The 20469-nt window shown below is 47.1% G+C and overlaps 5 protein-coding genes across 5 annotated transcripts; 3 read left to right on the forward strand and 2 right to left on the reverse strand.

Moving 5' to 3' along the window:
• Nucleotides 1-3648: 3648 nt before the first annotated feature.
• N7508_007463 (Zn(II)2Cys6 transcription factor) lies at nucleotides 3649-4798 on the reverse strand (the record flags this gene model as incomplete). Its single annotated transcript, XM_058465527.1, has 2 exons — nucleotides 3649-4127; nucleotides 4222-4798. 2 exons carry the CDS (start codon nucleotides 4796-4798, stop codon nucleotides 3649-3651), a joined length of 1056 nt encoding a protein of 351 aa, XP_058317929.1.
• Nucleotides 4799-8384: 3586 nt separating this feature from the next.
• N7508_007464 (YoaK family protein) lies at nucleotides 8385-9239 on the reverse strand (the record flags this gene model as incomplete). The annotated part of the gene is made up of 3 exons (XM_058465528.1): nucleotides 8385-8971; nucleotides 9022-9051; nucleotides 9107-9239. The coding sequence occupies 3 exons, from the start codon at nucleotides 9237-9239 to the stop codon at nucleotides 8385-8387; spliced, it is 750 nt and encodes a 249-aa protein (XP_058317930.1).
• A 1409-nt stretch (nucleotides 9240-10648) lies between these two features.
• Nucleotides 10649-11740, forward strand: N7508_007465 (isocitrate lyase/PEP mutase family protein; the record flags this gene model as incomplete). Its single annotated transcript, XM_058465529.1, has 3 exons — nucleotides 10649-10858; nucleotides 10912-11059; nucleotides 11118-11740. The coding sequence occupies 3 exons, from the start codon at nucleotides 10649-10651 to the stop codon at nucleotides 11738-11740; spliced, it is 981 nt and encodes a 326-aa protein (XP_058317931.1).
• Nucleotides 11741-17171: 5431 nt separating this feature from the next.
• On the forward strand, nucleotides 17172-17466 carry N7508_007466 (uncharacterized protein; the record flags this gene model as incomplete). Its single annotated transcript, XM_058465530.1, has 2 exons — nucleotides 17172-17260; nucleotides 17322-17466. 2 exons carry the CDS (start codon nucleotides 17172-17174, stop codon nucleotides 17464-17466), a joined length of 234 nt encoding a protein of 77 aa, XP_058317932.1.
• A 48-nt stretch (nucleotides 17467-17514) lies between these two features.
• On the forward strand, nucleotides 17515-18614 carry N7508_007467 (uncharacterized protein; the record flags this gene model as incomplete). Its single annotated transcript, XM_058465531.1, has 5 exons — nucleotides 17515-17605; nucleotides 17634-17725; nucleotides 17771-18130; nucleotides 18189-18514; nucleotides 18566-18614. 5 exons carry the CDS (start codon nucleotides 17515-17517, stop codon nucleotides 18612-18614), a joined length of 918 nt encoding a protein of 305 aa, XP_058317933.1.
• Between the last annotated feature and the right edge of the window lie 1855 nt (nucleotides 18615-20469).

A 20469-nucleotide genomic window follows, 5' to 3' on the forward strand; every position in this document is an offset into this window, starting at 1 on the left:
TATTAACTTGACTCTAGGAATCAATATGATGACCCTAGGAGCTTTTGATTCCCTATGAGATAAAATTGAGCTCCCGGGGCGATGCTTAGTTCTAGGAAAATGAGATCTACCCCTGGGACCTTTACCTTACGCTCCTGAATAAATACAAAATTGGCCCTGGAAATGCATTGGCTTGATCCGGGAGCTGTGGAGCTCCTGGGAGTTTAAATTAGGGCCCTAGAGTCACTATACTGCCTTCCGGGGTCACCGAAGTCTTCACACAACACCTTCACCAGGTTTGCGCACAAATTGCGGCATTGTATCACTCCTAGAATGCCAAATAATCGCCCAGGAACTACAAGTCATCAACAGGAACGCGGCTTTGATTCCCCGAGCTGGGAACTCCAGACCCCAGAAGCTACATCGGGCTTCCTGGGGGCTACGTGGCTCCTAGAGGCTGTTTCTTTGCTCCCAGAAACATTTCAGGGGTCCCTGGGAGTAAGGAAATCCCCAGGGCCAAGGAATGCGTCCCTAGCACCGATGGAGACGTCAACAGGAGCGTGACTGATCCTTGATAGTGATGATAAAGATGTTTATGTTCGTTTCTGGATACCGCTATGGATATCTATTTGCTGTTTATACGAGAGACGGAAAACGCGCATGAACAAGGAAAAGCTCACTTTTCCCAGACTTCAGCCGTAGACATCAAGCCCAAGTGAAACAATATCAGAACAAATCGGGCCTAGTAAGTATAGATTTCCTCTCATTACTGAAGGCAGTAACGAGACCCCATCTGAAATAAAGCCCTGCTATTACTACTGAGCACGGCGTAGCAGAAATTCTTGCTCTAGTCACGTTTAAGCTAAAAGGGAATCTTGCTACTACTGGTTCATAATAATACAATAGCGAATTACCACAGCATCTGCAAACTTGGGAGATTTAGAGCCCCCGAGGACCGCAAAGGAGACCATGTAGGAGCTTGCAGGTGCCACTGGGCTATACGCTATCACGCCGTCCCTAACCTCCTGCTTATGTACTATAGCGTAGACTGGTTGCTTCCACATCACTTTTCACTCTTAATTATGAGATGGATTATGTACATGGCTTGGTCGAGCGGTAAATTCAGGAATTGATAATTTATCCAGCAAGAAATGCGGCCTTGACTCTTAAGCGCACCTAATTGGAATTGCGAGGTTTTCTTTGATCTGCTAACTAGCTTTTAGAACCTCATAGTTTCGAGATGCTATATGAAGGACCAACAACGGTGACTAAACGAATGCATGGTCTCAACAGGCCTCAATTAGGTCAGGTACCCGCAATTTCTTATTCGAAGCTCCCCATTTTCTGCTATAGAGGCCTGGGATCGAGTACGGTTTCTCACTCAGGTGGTCAGTAGATTGAGCAACGGATGCAAATTGATGGGCAAGTAGGGTAGGCGTAAAGCGTCGAGTCCGGTCATACGTCATCCAGCGAGAAAGCTAAATATCAAGGTATGGTCAGCAAACAATGTACTATACAAACCTCTAGGTACGACAAACTGTCGCATTGACAGATACTGGTATGTGCTAGTATTGAGGTGTCCCATTGAGATTCATTGATGTTGTTCCATCTGGATCTTTTCTGTTGAAGCATTATCAGATCTCAGGGGTCGTTCCTAACGTGTTACGACGCTGGTATACCGAACGTACCCCGTTTACCATACAGAGACAAAGAGAGAATGGGTGCTTGATGAATAACCCTGTCCTTAGTGGTAAAATACCACCCCTCAGTTCGACACAAACACTTGCAATCCGCACTCCAAGCCACAGCCACCTATGCTTTCTCAGAAGCATTGTCCGTGGCTCCCGAATCAATGGCCTGTCATTCTCTACAGCCATCTGATCAAAGAATTTTGCAGGGTAATACAGCTGGCTCCAAATGTATCCTCGAATCAAAAAGTCTTCGGGCAGTTGCTGGGTGGGTGTGCCATCGATGCGGGGAGATGACTCGGCTTCAATGCAATATTCATGTTCGGCTGAAACAAAATATTTAGATAATGTGCGAGTATCAGCCGTAGAACTAGCGGCTCGAGTCGCTGCATGGCTGCTGGATGGAGCGGGAGGCACCACAGGAATGCCAAAGAGGCATGCACAGCTGGGTGCATAGTTGGCTCGCTGGCTTGGCCAAGGATGACGATCAGGGTGCCGAAAGCGAGAGAGCTGGCACAGAATAGCTGGCACAGAATTCAATTTGAGACGAGATGTCGGTGTAGTAATGTCTGCTCAAGTTGATAGGTGCTGTTGTGGATGCCCACTGCTTGACATGGACATAGGCATCCGTAGTGGCAGTACTTGGATCATGAGCGAAGTCCGGAGCAATCTCTCCACTCTCTTCCCCATACTGCAATATTGCTGCGATGTTGCAGCACGTTATAAAGATGCCTTGTTGTGGCTCTCGACCTAACCGGCTAACCTCCCGGCGAAGATCCGAAAGGAAGAACCTAGACCAAGCAAAAAATTGCTCACGTGGCATGCGCATGAAAAGAGAACCATGGGCAGCCACAAACAAAGTGATCAGTGTGTGTCTGTCAGCGGGTAAACTTAGGATAGGGTTGAATAGCTGAATCATACTCTTTCGCGCATTTGCAAACGGGTTCACGCTGAGCGATGCTTTCGAGTAGTAGAAGAACCGCTGCAAAGTACCTGAGCGAGAGAGGACGTCAAGGTGGTGCTGATTTCGGCCGGGTTCAGGATGTTGATCGAGATACTGATTGTACCAATATCCAGAAACCTGTGTCCTTAAAAGTAACGCGACCCGAAATTTGGCCGTTGCTGTCACAGCGGAGGGTGCGTTGTCACCCAGCCATGGGTCGTGTCGTTGGCAACACCGCAGAATCAAGAAGCTGCTGATCGGCGTAGCCAGGACATTCAGCGGCTATTTTATTGCCTTCGGAGCCCCTTCGCACATTCTAACCCCCCCACACACTTTTGTAAGGACGAAGCCCAGTATCTAGAGAGAGATTTCGGTCGGGAGATTCCATTTACTTCGGGACAACTCACGTCTCAACAAATGGCGCTTTAGGTGCTTCGAGTGGGTGTAGGTCTTATCACAGTGCGGACAAGGAAGTTTGCCATCCGCATTCTTGGCTGTATTGGTTTTTTGCAATGCTGTTGACAAATCGAGGATCCACAAGCTGTGACCTCCACGGTTCGGCCGCGGTTCGGGCCTTCACATCTTTCACCCCAGGTGCTACGAACACTCGAAGTTTCTATTGGAAGACGTATGGAAGATGAAATATGTGTGACCATGTCATGTTGGGTTTTTCTGCGCGTACAGGAAGACTACGGCCTTCACATCTGCTCCATCGTCCTATGCGATGTGTCCAAGTCAGTGAAAGGTGTGAGATGTCCACTGGGCAGACTAGCGTGCAACAACATCCCATAGACTGCCATACTAGCCAGCTAATGATACGGTGATCGAAAATTCCTTGGTATTTCGTCGCTTCCGCAGTATGGTTTGGCGAAAGGAGCATAATCATGTTAACACGCGATATTGTAATTTTATCCAAACGGGAAAATCCTGTTCACTTTGGCTATTGAATGATGGGCTGCGTTGATGATGTTGTCCACTAATAAATGGGGCGTGTAACCAGACTTGAGCTTTGAACAATCACTGTTGCTTGGCCAAATCTCAAAACGGAGGCACATTTAGTTCCGAATGTGTTTCATGGAACAGTTGGCGAGTTGATGGAAGTACTTGGCGATTTGATCCAGGATTTCCCGCATGCAGGGCTTTATGGATGCGTGGAGGTTGCCAATGATCTGGATCCGCCATGTATTCAAGGAAAAACGCGGTATCACTAGGCCGATCCTGGGTTGACCTGGATCCAATGCCGAGGCCTGTGCTAATAGTACTGGTGCCGTATTGCTGGGCTGACCGCTCACTGCCTTCAACTACATCCGGTCCCATGTTGCCCGATTTGACGACCATAGCCAAGCCGGACTGTCGGTCACAGCGCTGGAGGGTTTCTGATAAAAGCTGGTCATTCCTGTCTGGTCTGACCGCAGGCGACTGCAAATTTCCCGGTGCTGTTGGGTCGGAAGGTCTCTGGCATATACTTTGTGACATGTAACCCTCGCAAGAGAGGCACCCACGGATACAATTCTTGCCTAGCGCACGCATTAGCACCTGCCTTTCCGGAAACGTCCCCTCAGTTGGTGACCGGGAAACGCCGTCAACACCAAGACATATAGCTAAACTTACATACAGGATGCTGTTCATCGCATTTTATTTTCCTGCGGCGACAAGTCATGCAGCCAGTCTTCGATCTGCGGCTAAATACACGTCTTCTCTTCTGCATTACCTGGACCGCAATTTCGGTGGGGGCGGGGGATAAAGATGCAGATACGACACCAGGAGGTTCGGTATGCGAGGTCTGCGGCTCTTGGCTTTGTGCCTCTCGTTCCGGCGCATTCGTCAATTGTGGGTCAGAACCATCGATCTGCTGGACCTGTTGTGTCTGGCTCATCAGCTGCGTATCGTGGTCAGACGTGACAGCGGAAATTTTTATATCAGTCTCCGGCACTGATATTGATGCAGCACAGATCAAAATTGGTGAACCGACGACCGGATGAGTCACAGTGCCTCTGGCTCTGGCAGAACTGGATCTCTGGTCTGGGTTGTGGTCAGACTCGTCCCGTTTCCATCCGTGGTTATCGCAAACAGACAACGCAGACCTCCGCGATTTGTCCTGGTCCTTTTCATCCAAATCCTCGAAATTTTGTGAAGTATTATGTTCCTCGCTCCCCTCAGATTGAGTCGTTCGCTCTGCACCTTCCATTTGAGTTCTCGATATTTCTTTGTCCAAGTTTGCTGCAACGGACGCAGATGTTTTGTGAAAAGGGTTGTCTTTTGTCCTAGTATCGGTTGTCCGGTCGTGATTGCTAATTATGGGAGTGGCTGTGACTGCCGTTATGTTCCGTGATTTCACGGCTTCATCTCCAGAGTGATTCTGTCGGAGGGTCATGGAAAAAGGCCCAAATTTTGACTTGAAGGTGACTTACCCACCTGAATTCGTAAACGTCAGGGACGCTAGCGAGCAAGACCAGCAATTTTCTCCGACAGCTTTGTATGAACAAAAAGGATGAATATTGGAGTTGTCTTCTCAAAGGGCAACCTGCCTCAGAGGACCAGTCAGGCCCTAACACGTGCGGGGTCAGTGCCAGAAGCTCAACCCATCACCTATTCCGCCGCTACGAATTCGGGGCCAAGTGGGTTCATCACAAGTTACTAACCTAATCAGGAAATATGCTGCCCTTTACTTCGATAAGGCCACTTTGGATAGCCATCTCTCGACACTGTTTGTGAGCACTAAATTCGGGATTTTACTCAGTCAGTCAGCCCCCTTTCATCCAGGCAGTCAAGCTGTTGATTAATCTCGATTCTGTTATTGAAGCGGTGCCCAATAGTTGAACCAGGAGGTGGCTGGTGGTCGAAGTGGTCGGCCGTCGGGTTGCGCCAAAGAGAGGTCTGGCGGATTGGGATCCTGCCCACCTCTATAACAAGGCGTAGTAGGTTCGAATCCTATAGCCACCGAGTTCTTATCCCTTCGGGGGTAGGGATGACCACATCGGAGGAGGGGAGGCTTGGATATCGCCCAGTGTATGGGAGAGTTTAGGGGGGTAATGGAGCATAGTTCTCATTCATGCCTCTCCCTTCGCATACTCTATGCTAAGTGTGGCACTGAATTTCCTAAGGTTTTTGAGACTTTTCCTTAGGGCCCACGTTACCCCGGTGGAGTGGTACGGAATTGTGATTAGTGCGATCCCACGCATAAGGAGAGCACCGCCTGTATCTAAGCCGGAGAAAGTCTGCATAGCGCCTAACAAGACAAGAGGGAAGCTTCATCAGACTATAATAGATCACATCATCATCATCATAGTTGAACCAGGATGAGTATCAAAACAACCAAGATGTAGAAAGGAGATAATTTAGTGTTGACCGGAGAACTTGATCCATTCCTGACCAAATGACATCACTGCGTGCTTTTGGCTTTTTCCCTTCGTAGATCGACTGATGATTCGCAGAGACTTGGACCGACCCACAATGTCCACTCTCGGCGACCGGCGTCATGGGACCTGGCTTGATTTGTTCCCCTTTCCCCTGTCTCTTTCAAAACACACCCACCTCATCCCCAGACCGGGGAATCCACATGTTAACAGCACTTTATCTCGCACCTTGTAAGCTCATATACAACGGACTTCATCTCTGTCATTAGTTCCAATAGCCTTCTCTGCCTACGCCGTTGCTCGATTTTCCCTATCTCCAATCCTACGCCGAAAGCAAGCCCACCATACGTCTACCACTCACTGGCCGATGCCATTTTTAACCTGAGCTCAACCTAGTCTCTGTCTTTGACCACAGAATCTAGCGAACACAGAATCCCTGCGCGAAAGGTGAGAACATGGAATCCTATCATGCATTTATGTAGGGGAAGTGTTTGCTTCTTGCCCTTATGCACAAAATCACGTTCTTTACAAAAGACTACATTCATTCTTCTGCATATGAGAGGACGATGGTAGCGCTGGTCGTGTACCAAGTCTGGCATAGTCTTTATGGTGCTGAATTTGCTTGAGGTTGGAGAGCCAGGCTAACGGAAATTTTACGACAATATAGAATTCTTCAAGATGACCGAAAGTAGCACAGCGCAACGATCGTCAGAGTATATACTACCCACTCTCCCTCACGATCATAATGGAAGTCATTCTTTAACCCTGCCCCACATGGCGACACCCTGTTCGACAAATTCCCGGATTCCGCTCAATGATTATGCTCGCTCTATGCTAGCATATACCCAATCTCAGATATCCTCGTGTGTTGGTCTGAACAAGAAATATGAAACGAAGCCGCAGCTGCAACGCAGAAGGATAACTAGTGACAGCAGCGAGGGAAGCGATCTTTCTGTTAATAGCGTGTTACACCAGCAAGACTCTAGTCTTCCCAGCCCAGCGGAGGCCGAAGAAGACGGATGGCAAAGCACCAGCAACGTGGATTGCATTCAAGCTTAGCTATGTGGTTGTGCGAAGTCAGCGTCGTGACGATGACGATTATTTTGCTACATGTGGATCTTACTGACGGAACACGGGAATTGATATCTTGGGTTCCTCACTGCAACAAGACTACATGGAGCCATAGCTCGGGCAACGGTCCCGACAGTACTTACTCACTGCTCGGGATCAAAGTGGCGTGTAAAATTCGTACGCAAGAATCTATACCTCAAGTCATGTAATGACATGAAATGCTATACGCTCTAGATTGTCTAAATTTTCAAAGCTCAACGGAATGCACTCCTGTGTTCAGAATACCTGCCAGCGCAGCTGAGACTAAATGCTAAATCCCAGGTCTCTTTGCGTAAGATTCATCTTGAGCATCTGAACCTGCTCATCGTGGCGAGTCTGAAGACCGTTTCTCTCCTTTGTCAGGTGTATACCGGCGTCCTTCGAAACATGTGTTCTGCTCTAGCTTCTCGCCATCGATGTGCCTGAACACGCACGACTACCATAGGCGTAGACAAGTGCCCAACAAGTCGAGTGCTGGAAGGGCAAATTTGTATCGTCGCGTTTGAGCACCTTCAATAGAGGTCAAAGGGGTTCGCCTGTCAAAGCACGTCTCGATTTTGCATGCTGTTGTGAAGGGAGAGCTGTGGTGGTTAGCAAAAGTATCTTGGGCTTAATCGTTTTCACTTAGATACCAAGGGAGGCGCATGGTCGGAAGTTCCATGTAGGATAACTTTACCACCAAGGATTGGCAATTCACTTGGCCACTACAACGCCACAGTAATTAACGAAAGGGATTTTCGCCCCTGCACGCTGGCAGAACGTTGAGAAATGCTGTTAGTATAGGCAAATTTGCAAACTCATTTGACATAACCAACCATAGTAACTATGGCGGATTCCCAGGGAGTACCATGAGCAGATCCCAATCCCGAACATGACCGTGACGTGACCAAGATCGTTCTGAAATTTCTTGACCCTGTTTGCATTATTTCGAAGACGAAAGGCCAGGCAATGGAGTTCTTTGTGGGAGCAATCAGTTTGGACAAGTCCCCGCGATGGCGGTATCTTACATATTTTCCTTATGTTGAGATATTGGCCTTGTCAGTGCCGCGGTCATGAATACGGATTGAGAACCGGAATTATAACTAATTATTGCCATTGTTATTAGCCATGATGCCCTATAAGTTGTTTGTACGAAGGGGTAGCAAACAATGCAGATTTTTTGCCATTTTCTATTGGATGACCTGTTATTACGGAAACCACTGATTTTGACAAAATCACATGGTCTGCATATTTCATGTGGTTTTGGTTTCTCATGAATGATGCACGGGTAGAGCATCATAAGCCTTCTGCGTTGAATGGCGGCAACTTCTACTTTGCCTTCCACAACCCCCAGGCCACAACAACCACGACTTTAATCCCTGCTGACAGCCATAGAGTGGGGGCAATTGCCTGTGTGGCTTTCGTCACCCATCCACCAATGATCGCCCCAAGCAGCGTCAGCACAAACGCGATGACCCGACGGTCACGCTTTTGGTTTCGGATTAGGAACAGCTTAGGATCAGACACAAGATCACAAAGAAGACTTGTAATCACCACGGTCGGAACCTCATTGAAACCTAGCGCGCGACTCGTCACAATCTGACCGGCGGACTGAATGCTGAGAAGAACAATCGGAACCTCTTGGTCCCACGGGGGCGTGGTCTGCGACAACCGATCACCAAGCGCACTCGAGATGGCACCGCCTTCGATAAGTCCAGCGGTTATAATGATTATACTGGCTTGTAACGCGAAGGACATCATTAATGAACCGCGTTTTCGAGCACCCACAATACTGTGTAAGCGCGCGAAGAAGAAGCATCCTAAGATGAAGCATCCGATCGAAGTGAGCGAGCGCGCCCATCCATATGGACGAGCATTCTGGCTTGAAGCTCCTAGTCCCACGAAGATTGTGTTTCCTGTGGTCTGTCAGATTGCGATGGAGTTCCTTCCGTGCTTGAGGTCATACCGGTCTGCATGGACACAAAGGTGTTGTAAGCTGGGAATGTTAGTCTCACCTAGATCACATAAACAAGGATCAATTTCGCTCTCACCATTGTAGATTGTACTGTCAACAAGTCCTGATGTCAAACAGCACGCAAAGAGAAGAAGATCGGCATGCTGAGGCTCGATTTCAGCCTTGAAGGACGCCGCAAATCCTGCAAATGCACCTTTTTCAGTGTCCATAGTGGAATCTGAATGCATTGGAGGGACAAAAAGCCCCCCAAAAACTTGCAGAGACCTTGGAGAGACACCAAAAGACAAATTTTCTAAATTGCAGTCAAAGTCAACAGGGGATGCTTCAGGAACCATTTCTAGCTCCACCAAAGCTTTTCCTCTCTCTCCCCCCAGTCCTATTGATCGCATCACTTTCCTCAGGCCGGCCAAATGCACGCCAAGACCGAGCCAAGCACATCCTGAAATTCCGCGGACTCCGGGGTATATTAGCAATCTGCAGTTTTCGATGCAAGATAACGGGATTGACACCACACGTAGCGAATCGTGCCTCTTTTCGCTCCTCTGCGGCCTGTGAGCTGGCCGAGCCGTAGTCGCTACGAGACTTTTTCGACGATTTTAGTCTCCGATACGTGCCTACAGCGCCAAGGATTACTCTCGGAGGAATCGTTTTTGGCGCCGAGCAGCTTGGTGCCGACTTTCTTGTGAACTTCACCCCGGGACATTGGTGTCACTTGCGGACTTTTGCTGAGGGTTGTTCACAGGTTCTAATGGCCAAGAGGTCTCGCCGCCCAAATACAAGCTTTGGCTGTAGATTGAAAATTGTCCCAATGTAAACGATGATACGCTGTCCACATATTTGCTGACGGCATTCAACTGTTGGTCTCTCTCCCGAAAGATAGGATGAGGAGCTTGGCAAACTAGGGTACTTGTGCAACAATGCCTTTGGCCAAGAGTCTTCTTCTGCTCAAAATATTGCCACAAACATGCAGATCCCCACTTATGCAGGAGCGACAAAGAGGTCAGGCGTCTGCAGCATGCAGTCATTATGCCAAGGCAGCCTAGATTGATTACCCTCCATGCTCAATGCAGCAGTCGTGATGGAGAATCTTCATCGGGGTGGCCGCCACCGACCACCTTTGAGGCATCTAGACCAATAAACTACGCCGGTGCATTATTTTAACCCTGGTCTATGCAGATGTTGACCACCATTTGGACGCTATTTACACCACTAATTGACGGGGAGGTTCTCAACGATTGCTCGAGTGGTTAGCGCTCGGTATATCACGCAATGAGTATCTTTTCTAGTCTAACTACGCGGGGCTGGGGCCATTTGGCTTCTGAGGCATCGCCAGTACGACGTGAAGACAGGGTACTTTAGGGCCATGATAAGATCTTGGCAATTTGGGGAATGTTGCATCCCCGAGATCCCAAGCGCACTTGGTTTGGTGGAAGCGTATCCTCTCTCACACCAGACAGACGCTTTTGGTCCTGATTCACTCACTCGAGATGAGCCGTATCACTCCGAAGCCATTTAGCCAAAACTTATAAAAAGGCGAATCTACCCCGAATATTGGGAGGTATTACAAGAATAAAAAATATTAGACAACAAAGCCAACCCATCAATCGGATCGCCCAAGATGACTATCACAATCACCGTTGAAAAGGATGGGTACTATGAGGTAAATGGCACACGTCAGGAGCCGAGTGTGTCTCTTTATGTTATTCCTGCGGCTTCCAAGCTTCGTCGGATGCTCAAGGATACGAAAGACCTCCTTGTGTGCCCTGGTGTATATGATGGTCTCTCGGCTCGTACTGCCATGGAGGTCGGATTCAAAGGACTCTATATGGTATGAAAATTGATACAAGAACACAGATGCACAGATACTAAAAATATCACCAGACTGGTGCTGGAACCACTGCCTCGCGTCTGGGAATGGCGGATCTGGGGTTAGCTCAGCTCCACGACATGAAAACCAATGCTGAAATGATTGCCAACCTAGACCCATTCGGGCCTCCATTGATTGCAGACATGGATACTGGATATGGCGGTAGGTTTTACCTACGGCCAAAAAACGTACATTACCACAGATGCTGACTACTTAATAGGCCCGTTGATGGTGTCAAAGTCTGTTCAACAATACATCCAAGCAGGGGTCGCTGGCTTCCACATTGAGGACCAGATCTCAAACAAGCGATGTGGCCACCTTGCAGGCAAAAAGGTTGTTGGCTTAGACGAGTACCTGATGCGGATTCGCGCTGCCAAGCTGACCAAGGATCGTCTGCACTCGGACATTGTTTTGATTGCACGGACGGACGCACTTCAGCAACATGGGTACGAGGAATGTATCCGTCGACTGAGAGCTGCCAGAGACATTGGAGCGGATGTTGGCCTACTGGAAGGCTTTACTTCTAAAGAGCAGGCTCGACAGGCAGTCCAGGACCTCGCTCCTTGGCCTCTTCTCCTGAACATGGTAGAGAATGGATCAACCCCCCTCATCACTACAAAGGAAGCAGAGGATATGGGATTCAGAATCATGATCTTCTCATTCGCGACAATTACCCCTGCTTATTTGGGTATTAAGGCGACCTTAGAGCGTCTGAAGACTGAGGGAGTGGTTGGTGTCCCCGATGGAATGGGTCCGAGGAAGCTTTTCGAAGTCTGTGGATTGATGGACTCTATGAAGATAGATACAGAATCTGGGAACGATGGCTTCTCTGAGGGTGTTTGATGGGGCTCTTGTAACTAATTCATTTTGAATTTAAAATTGCCATTTTCTTTCTCGGTTGGATTTGTCTAATTTTATTTTAGTTTCTGTTTAAATTTCATTTATCTCTTTGATCTTTCTCTCAACGACAGAAAGGTCCTCTATGAATGAGAAGTTTTCTCCTGAACTATACTCTCAATGATAGCTCCCATGTTGATCACTAGATTTATGTTTGATATGTCAGGTATCCAGTGATGACGCGGCACGAATTTCAGGGGTGAGGTTATATATACAGGAAGAACTCCAAGTTATTTTCCAATCAACTTAATGTTTGTATAGACACATCGGGAATCAATTCCGATGGAACGGCTTTGTCTTTGATCTGCACCAGCCTCATATCACATCATTTTCCCTCGAGATCACTTCGCTCGCAAGGCGATACTGAAATCACGATGAGCAGTCAGGCCTTAATAAAATAATTCAAAGCATCACGGAGAAACTAAAGTGGAAGAGCGCCCGGGCTATTGCCTCCGAATATCTGAGGCTCCGATTCCCAAGAGACTACAGAAATTGACAAAGGCCTGGTGAGTCTGCTAGAGGCATGTTTTTTCACGGTGGAAACATGTTGCAGATTGATCTCTCCTGCATTGAGTATAGCTCGCTGATAATGAAATCTCACATCAAAGTGTTTAGTCCGATTATGGAGCTCAGCCGAAAGGACCAGTGCGGCGGTCGCTCAGCTCGGGTGATTCTCACCCTTTTCACCACCGTTCGCGGGACGATAAAGCGGCTCTCATCCTAAACTCAACGCGGCTGCACATAGTGGTTGAATGACTTTCCTCGTGAATCCCCCTACTCACCAAGAGCCAGAAGTGGAAAAAATTAGTATGATCACGTGTTTAGGTTGCTTAACTTCATCGCGACCACGAGTTTGGCTTCTACAATACAATTTGTGGAGCTGCTTTGATCCTTAGCATCGACCCATGAATCATGGGCCATGATGGGTAACTAATTTAACAAGTGGGGTTCTTGGCTACATTCACTGCGTGTTCATCTTAATTTGATCAGCGTGCCAATGTTGGCCGCACTCGAAGTAGTATTCTCATCTTCACGAGCATCCTCAGAGTGGCTCGGCGTATGATAAAAGTGTGTTTATGCTCGTAATTGATTAGTATACTGATAACAATGAACCGCTTGAGACCATCACGGTCATCTCTTCGGTCCCTATTCCCACCCCTAAGAACAAAAGTACGATAAAATCGAGTTGTCAGGTCAGTCAGCCTTGAACCAGCCATGCAGTTTACATCGCTTAGCTAGACTAGGATTGGCTCGTTTAACCTTCCAAAATGGGTTCATCATCCCACTACCCTCGTTTTATTGCATCCCTGCATTGCTACAGCACTAGGAATCTATAACCTGCTCGATGTCTTGTATCTATCTAAGATTTTATGAGGCAAGTGTTTCTGCATTGTGACCGTTTTCTTGGATTTACGGGACTTGTTAATCGACGACCCCGACACTAAAGCTGAGGAGGGAAAGAGGTATTCTCGCTCGAAGCAATTAGATTGCTTTTACTGCGGAAATAAAAAGAGTACAAGGTAGTCAGATTGATGAAAATCCTTGTCGAAAGGGGATGACTGATTTTATTGGTCATGAGCCTCTTCCGTGATAAGAAACCTGGTCGGATGCCCGCTGATCTGCGGCCAAGCTGTATACCCACCTGGATGAATTATTCAGGCTGTACAAACAATAAAGATAGCTGCACGCAATACCATGCCACTCAAACCCTAGTGTACAACCTTAAAAATAGTATGAACGGCTTTCATGTTTTTTTGGGTGCTGACTGCGCATAGGCCAACGCGACGGGTTAGGCAGTGACACATTAGACGAAAATTCGCGGTCATTTGAAAATGGACTCGGATTCCCTAAAACATGTCTGTGTTTGATAGAAGATCTCATCATAAGAATAGCCGTTTGCCTCTCCTACGATGCTTCAATAAAAACCACATCCATAACTCCGGTGAGGGGCATTGTACTTGCCTTGAGTATTTAGAATATCTAGATTCAAATTTCGGTACTGAAGAGTTTGAGGCGTTTTCTGATGACTTTCCACGCGAATGAGGGACTGACATGTGAATGGCATGGACAGGGGCTCGCTCTTGACTCACCAATCTGCGTAGTATCACTGATCCATGGCTCCAAAGTGGGGGCTGGGGGCCAAATGTGTGGGGGCCAAATTAAGAGAGGCTAAGTCGTTCCAATCTAGGCAAAAGGCGCTAAGCCAACGAAACTCTGGCCCCAAGATGAGACAGGATTCAATCCAATCACTGGTGTATTTAAAAACGCCCCAGGGCTTTCGGTCTTGACAGGGTATTTGGTTTGTTCTAGCGTGCTATTGGGGAACGGTCTCAAACGTAAGCGCTCCAAAACTAGCATATTAGCCCCCTCAGCTAATGCATCTATCAAAAGTTGGCCATGCTACATAACTAAACTAGGGTTGTAAAATCAGCCTTGAAAAAGCTGCACAGGCCGAGCTAGGGCCGGCTTGTTCTACAGACCAACAAGGACTTGGCTCACATCATATAGCTAACGGAGCTTTGATTCAGTTTGACGTCAAATAGTTTCAATTCAATCCAGATGCTGATCAAAAAAAGTATAAAATGCCGCAAGTGTCGTTACCATCCGTGCAGAATATTATATGTCAACATCATCAAGCATCATTCCTCTATCATCTCTTGCAACCAACTACTTTATACCTTTTGTCACTATGATCACGTCTGTGGTTCCTGCGCTGCCGGTGGTTTCATTTCTTACAACCACTATGGCAGAAGCATACTCTGCTATCGGGAGTATTGTAGACACCGTCGTCGGCCTTGGCCCTCAAGGTTCGACATGGTCAGAAGTTTTTTGTGAATAGTCTTCTTCGCCAATTATTGGCAGTACACTGGACTGTTGTTCTCCTTCATTTTTCTGGTCTGGCGTGCTTTTCGTGGCATCCATTGTGGTCGTAGGGAAAAGTCGACTGTCTAGGCCATGGCACATGGCATGTCCATAAATTTCTGGAGGATTTAATCGACTAGCAGACATAAGTGGTTAGGTACTGAGTCTCATTTTCACCATGAAAGTCAATCAGCGTAGTCAGCTTTTCAATCTCAGCACTCTCTTAGCAGTCCATTTAATGTGTTGAGATATTGGCTCAGTGAGCTTGAGGCCTCAACATCTCTTAATTAATACGCAGCGACCATATAGGGCTTATTGGATGTTTTGTATCATGAAAATCTTGCAGTTCTGTTCATTTATGTTGGTCCTGCACCTCATACCGCTGTTCTATTTGACTGTGTCTATGGCACGGGACGCCCTCCTTTTTGTTCAACAATTTGCTTTGTAATATTCCGCCAAATCTGAAATAACCTTTGCCTGCTCATTCATACGAATAAGATCAGGACGGAGCCTATTTATCCCGGCCTTCATTAATGCCCAGGTATTTTTAATTGGGTTTAGGTCAGTTGGGTGTGGAAGAATGACGATGCGAGCCAGTCACATACCTCTCACAGGAATCCGTACGATAACCCATCACTGGGAGGCAAGGGCGCATTCTTCACTAATTAAGAAACAACTCGGCTAATAAACAGAGACGACTCAATTGACTGAAACTAGTACAAGTACCGTGGGTATCCAACGCCACACATCCTTGATATTCTTTACAGATGATTATAAATTCATACAGTACTCTCGAGGTACATGTGTTAAATCAACATCTCGTATATGCATTCTACCAGCCCAGAGCGGAGAAGGTTTGATGTTTCGTTGAGAAGTCGTGGAGATGGTGATAAATTAAAGCCCAAAATTGGGCTATCATCGGATTGTTGTTGCGTGTGGTAAGTATCTTCTACCCTTTAGTTTATTGCAAGAATCTGGCAGGGAGCAACACGGTTCGGATTCTTCAAGATTATTTTTGGTTCATTTCCATCAACCTCTTTTCTTCAAGCCTTGACTAATGCGCCATCTCTGGTAGAACATTGCCGAAGGCGGAAGGATCGATGCCGTGTTGACGAACATGATGAGCGCGGACGCTGTGAAAATTGTCTTCGGTTAGATAAATCGTGTAACTTCTCTCGCAATCCTCGTGGGTTCAAGGAAACTACACAAAGGATACGACCAACTATGATTGATGGAATGTCCTTGCAGAGTCATGTCCCCAATCCAATGTTCGTGCCCGACAGCCAACATCTGAAAGCTGCATATCTGGAAGAAATGGGTAAGTTGACTGATAAACTATATCCAAGCATCGGTCCCCCATAAGTACTAGTCGGAATGAAACTCACTATTTCAAAGACAGGACTAATTCGTTTAATGGTCCATCTGCTAGATTTCCCTCGAAGCTGACGGTACAGGGAACACCAACTACGTCATCACGAGTGATTCAAACACCTTCCGGGTGTTTGCTTGAATCATCAAGCTCGCTAAAAAGCCCTGCGCAAGGTCAAGAGCGTATCCAAATGGCTGATCTGGAACGTTTTGCCTCCGATGGAAACCTCACTTCTCACTTCCTAGAGCCACAAGAACCTCTGGATCCGACGCAATATGCAATTTGTGACTGCACGAAATGTTTTACGTCCTGCAGCCTGAGGCCTGGGCCCATGACATCCATTGAACCCTTCCAAACCCCCTCCCTGGACATTGCAAAGTTGAGCAGGTCGGTCTTTTCAGAAACGCCAGGGCCAGCGACATGCAGTGAAGGGTCTCTAGACTGCTCGTACTCATTTTTGTAATCTATTTGGTGGAATATACTTAGTTGAGGTTCGTCGCACATCCAGGCTAGACGCCTGACAGACCAGGCATGAATTTAGTGATCAGCATTTGACCTACCAAGTAGAGTATAGATCAGGAGAAGAGTTCTCATTTGTATAGGGTCTTTCACTCAAAAGGAAAAAGATCAGACTTAAAACAATCTCGTTGGCCTTGATATTGATGCTTCCCAATTCAGTAGACGTCCAGTTTTAACAAACTCGTTTGCACGATGTAGCTCGCTCTATATATATGCTGCTATGCGGAAGAGCTGTCAGGCCTACCGACTGCTGGAAAGGGTGGTCGCCAGCCCACTGGGCGACCGTTGAAAACTCGCCTTGCGTATTTCTGATCAATCGCCCTTGAATGGAAAGATGTAAACTAAACACAAGAAATGCACAGATGCAAACAAAACGAACGTCATCTACCCCTGGTCGCGTGCGGAACCAGGGCTAGTCACATGATAGCATATTTTTAGCCTAGCGGCTAATCACCTGATTTTGAACCGACACGTTGCAAAAAATGTTGAAGTGGAAAAAGCGGTCAAGATTGAGCACCCCCTATTTTTGAGACTGCCAAGTTCCTCATCCAGTTCGCTTTGACTGTAAATGGACGACAAGTTCAAGTATATCACGTTTTCACTATCGCCAACACAGCTACGTACATCATGACCTCGATCATGGGCACGGATTTCGAAACGAAGGCAAGGTATTGTGATCTGAATATCCAAAATCTGGGGACGTTGGGAGTAGTATGGTTGGTACTCCAGTGATTATGCGATTAAATAATTTGATGCCATCTCTGACGATGCCCAAAGCTCAGCTTATGACTCGATCACACATCACAAAGTCGCCATAAAAAAGATCAGCAAGCCGTTTAAAAGCAGTGTCTTGGCAAGAAACACTTTCAGGGAAGTCTTTCTGCTAAGTAAGCTCCGACACACCAACGTCCGTGTGGCATGACTTTTCCAAATGGAGCCTTCGAAGTCTGATCTTGTCTAGTTGATTGAGATGGTGGATGTCTTTATTTCCCCATCTGAAGACCTGTATGATATCCATCCCCCTTCGGCCCCGCTTCGGTATGAGAATGGAAGTATTAATCGTGCGGTATCAAAGGTACATTATCACAGACTGGATAATGACTGATCTCCGCCATCTGATACATTCCGCATCAAATCCTATGAGCGGCGAATTTATCCAATTTTTTATCTATCAGATTCTTGTATGTTGCTTGGCTTGTTCAAATGGGCTTTGCTTACCGATCCAGCGGGCTTTAAAGTACATTCACTCTGCTGGTGTTCTGCATCGTGACCTCAAGCCCAGCAATATTCTCGTCAATCACAATTGCGACTTGAAAATATGTGACTTTGGATCGGCTCGCGGACAAATTGACAATCAAATGACTGGCTATGTCACCACGCGATACTACCGAGCGCCAGAGATCATGCTGAATCCGCAGAAATACACCGAGGCTGTGGACATTTGGAGCTCAGGGTGTATTTTCGCGGAAATGATCCTAGCGAAGCCATTGTTTCCTGGCAAGGATCAGGTACACCAATTTACGCTTATTGCGGAGGTTCTCGGAAAACCACCAAAGCAAGTCATAGAAAGCATCACCAGCAAGACTGTAATCTCGCGTATTAAAGCAAATTCTTAGGTGACTCGTCGCTGACGATAAATTCTAGACACTCGAGCATATCAAATCACTGCCAGAATCAAAGTCTCGCTCGTTTGATACTTGTTTTGAGCAGACTGACCCCCAAGGTACGCTTTATGCCGTATCGGATCTACTCAATCGCTTCCAAAGAAACATTCTTATTTTAAAAGCTGTCCAATTATTAGGTAAATTGCTCATGCTGAACCCACGAGAGAGAATCACAGCCGCGGCTGCTCTGGAGCACCCGTATGTCTCTCTCTACCACGATCCAGAGGACGAACCGGTTGCCGATGAGCGGCTTGATTTATCTATCTTGGAAACAGGGTTGTCATCGGCTTCTTGGCACAAAATTATGTAGGCTGACTCCATCTGAAAAAGATTTCATTGAAGCTAATCCAGCAATAGTTACGATGAAGTCTTGAATTTTCATAGCAGTGGCTTGAACATGCAATGAGCTCGCACCCTTTATTTTTGTCTTCGGATGTACTGTAGTGGCAGGTGCGCTTAGCCATGATATTCAAGGGACTGTCATTGTGGGCAGGTCCATTAATGAAATAGACTTTTTTAAGGTGGACACACTTTCATCGCAGGTATTTGTAAATAGCATATTCAAAGTCTCACGGACTGGTGCCCCACGGCTCCCCGGGACACATTGGCAAGGGAATGGGAGAGCCCGAAGGCATTCGTCCAGATACCATGGGAAGCACCACCAGTGGTGATTTTCGAAGACCGCGAAGTGGCCGTGGAACATCATAATCAGATCCCGGTAGAAGATCCAAGAGAAAGACTTCCTGATTCTCTAGTGTGAGGGGAGTGGAATTGAAGGTAGGATCGCAGCAGCAGCGATCGTCATTCTCGAGGATCAATATGCTGCCAGCCTGGGTGCCGATTATACACCACTCACTCACCTTCACCGTCCCGCTATATACCACCACAATACACATAAACACCCTCGTCCACGTTCATCTGTTAAAATATATGTCTAGACAGTGGTATCTTGGCAAGAAGCGTATGTCAATGAACGAGGTGTTGTAATTCTGACTCTGTAAAGGTGTACATCTACCGCTATTTGTAGTAGTAGAAATACACTAAGCGAGAGTGCGATGGATCTGTAATAGTCCCATGGTACAAAGCATCCAATAAACCCTACGTGACTTCTGCGTAGGTACTCAGAGATGTTGAGGCCTCAGGCATGCTGAGCCGATATCTCAACATCATCAACGTTGATCAACGCTCATCAACACATATCAACACTCTCGTCAACGTTGATCAACGTTGATCAAAATATCCGCGACGCACCAAAACACTCACGTCTCTGCTCGCTCTACGCCCTGATGGCAGAGATGCATTCTATTGCGGCGGGAAGACTGGTAGACCGTGTTGTTGTTCGTAGGTATAAATTGACTTGTTATTTCAGAGGGATACATGAGCCTATATATACAAAAATTAGCCAAGTTGATTTCCAATCAACTTGGTCGTCTGTATAGACACTTCGGAGCTAATTCCGACGGTGCGGCTTGGTTCCTGATCTGCACCAGCCTCATATCACAACAGTAAAAGACAGGCACGCACAAGGATGAGTACCTACGGATGGCCGCTGCAGCCAGGGCCCGGCTGCTGAAGTCACTGTGAAAAGACAGCTTAGCCGTAGTTGGAATCCACTAAGGCTACGTCAAAATTCTCTGAAGGTTCAAGGTGAAACGATGCGGAAAGTGAAGCTGTTGAGGGATAGCCGTGTCACGGACCTCTTTCCCCACCTCTGGGTAGCAGATTCTTGGCAAATAGATTTAGGCTTGTCTGATTGGCTAGTCCAGATATACGTGCCCAATCAGGAGACTCCGCTCATTTACCAAGAGGATAGTTTCCACAAATGCTGTCCAAATGGCTGAAGCCTTTATCAGTACATAAATCGTTAAACGTATTTGCCGCTTCCATTCATCCCGGTCATCGCAGAGACTAGATACTCATTCAGGGACCTTAGTGTCTTTCGAATTTATTGTTTGAGTCCGAGGTACTCCGTACAATCTGCCTGAAGGACTCTTCTACTGGCGCAAAGTCCACTTCTGCAATTGATACATTTTGCGTATCCCGCATGGAACATTGAGTTTGACAATAATTAGCCACCCTCAGGCAGAAATCGAAAGCCGGAACGACCGTAGACACGCCCAGCTTGTCGTACCTGCAAATGTATGAGATCTAGTTAAGCGACAATGGCTTTATACCATGAGACCCGTGGGGTTTCATCATCGTTAGCTCCGTGGACCAGGCTTACCGCCTATGATCATTGTCCCGTCCACCTTATCCGCCCT

The sequence above is a fragment of the Penicillium antarcticum genome (assembly GCF_028974205.1).
Source record: "Penicillium antarcticum strain IBT 31339 chromosome Unknown utg000007l_segment0_segment0, whole genome shotgun sequence".
NCBI lineage: Eukaryota > Fungi > Ascomycota > Eurotiomycetes > Eurotiales > Aspergillaceae > Penicillium > Penicillium antarcticum.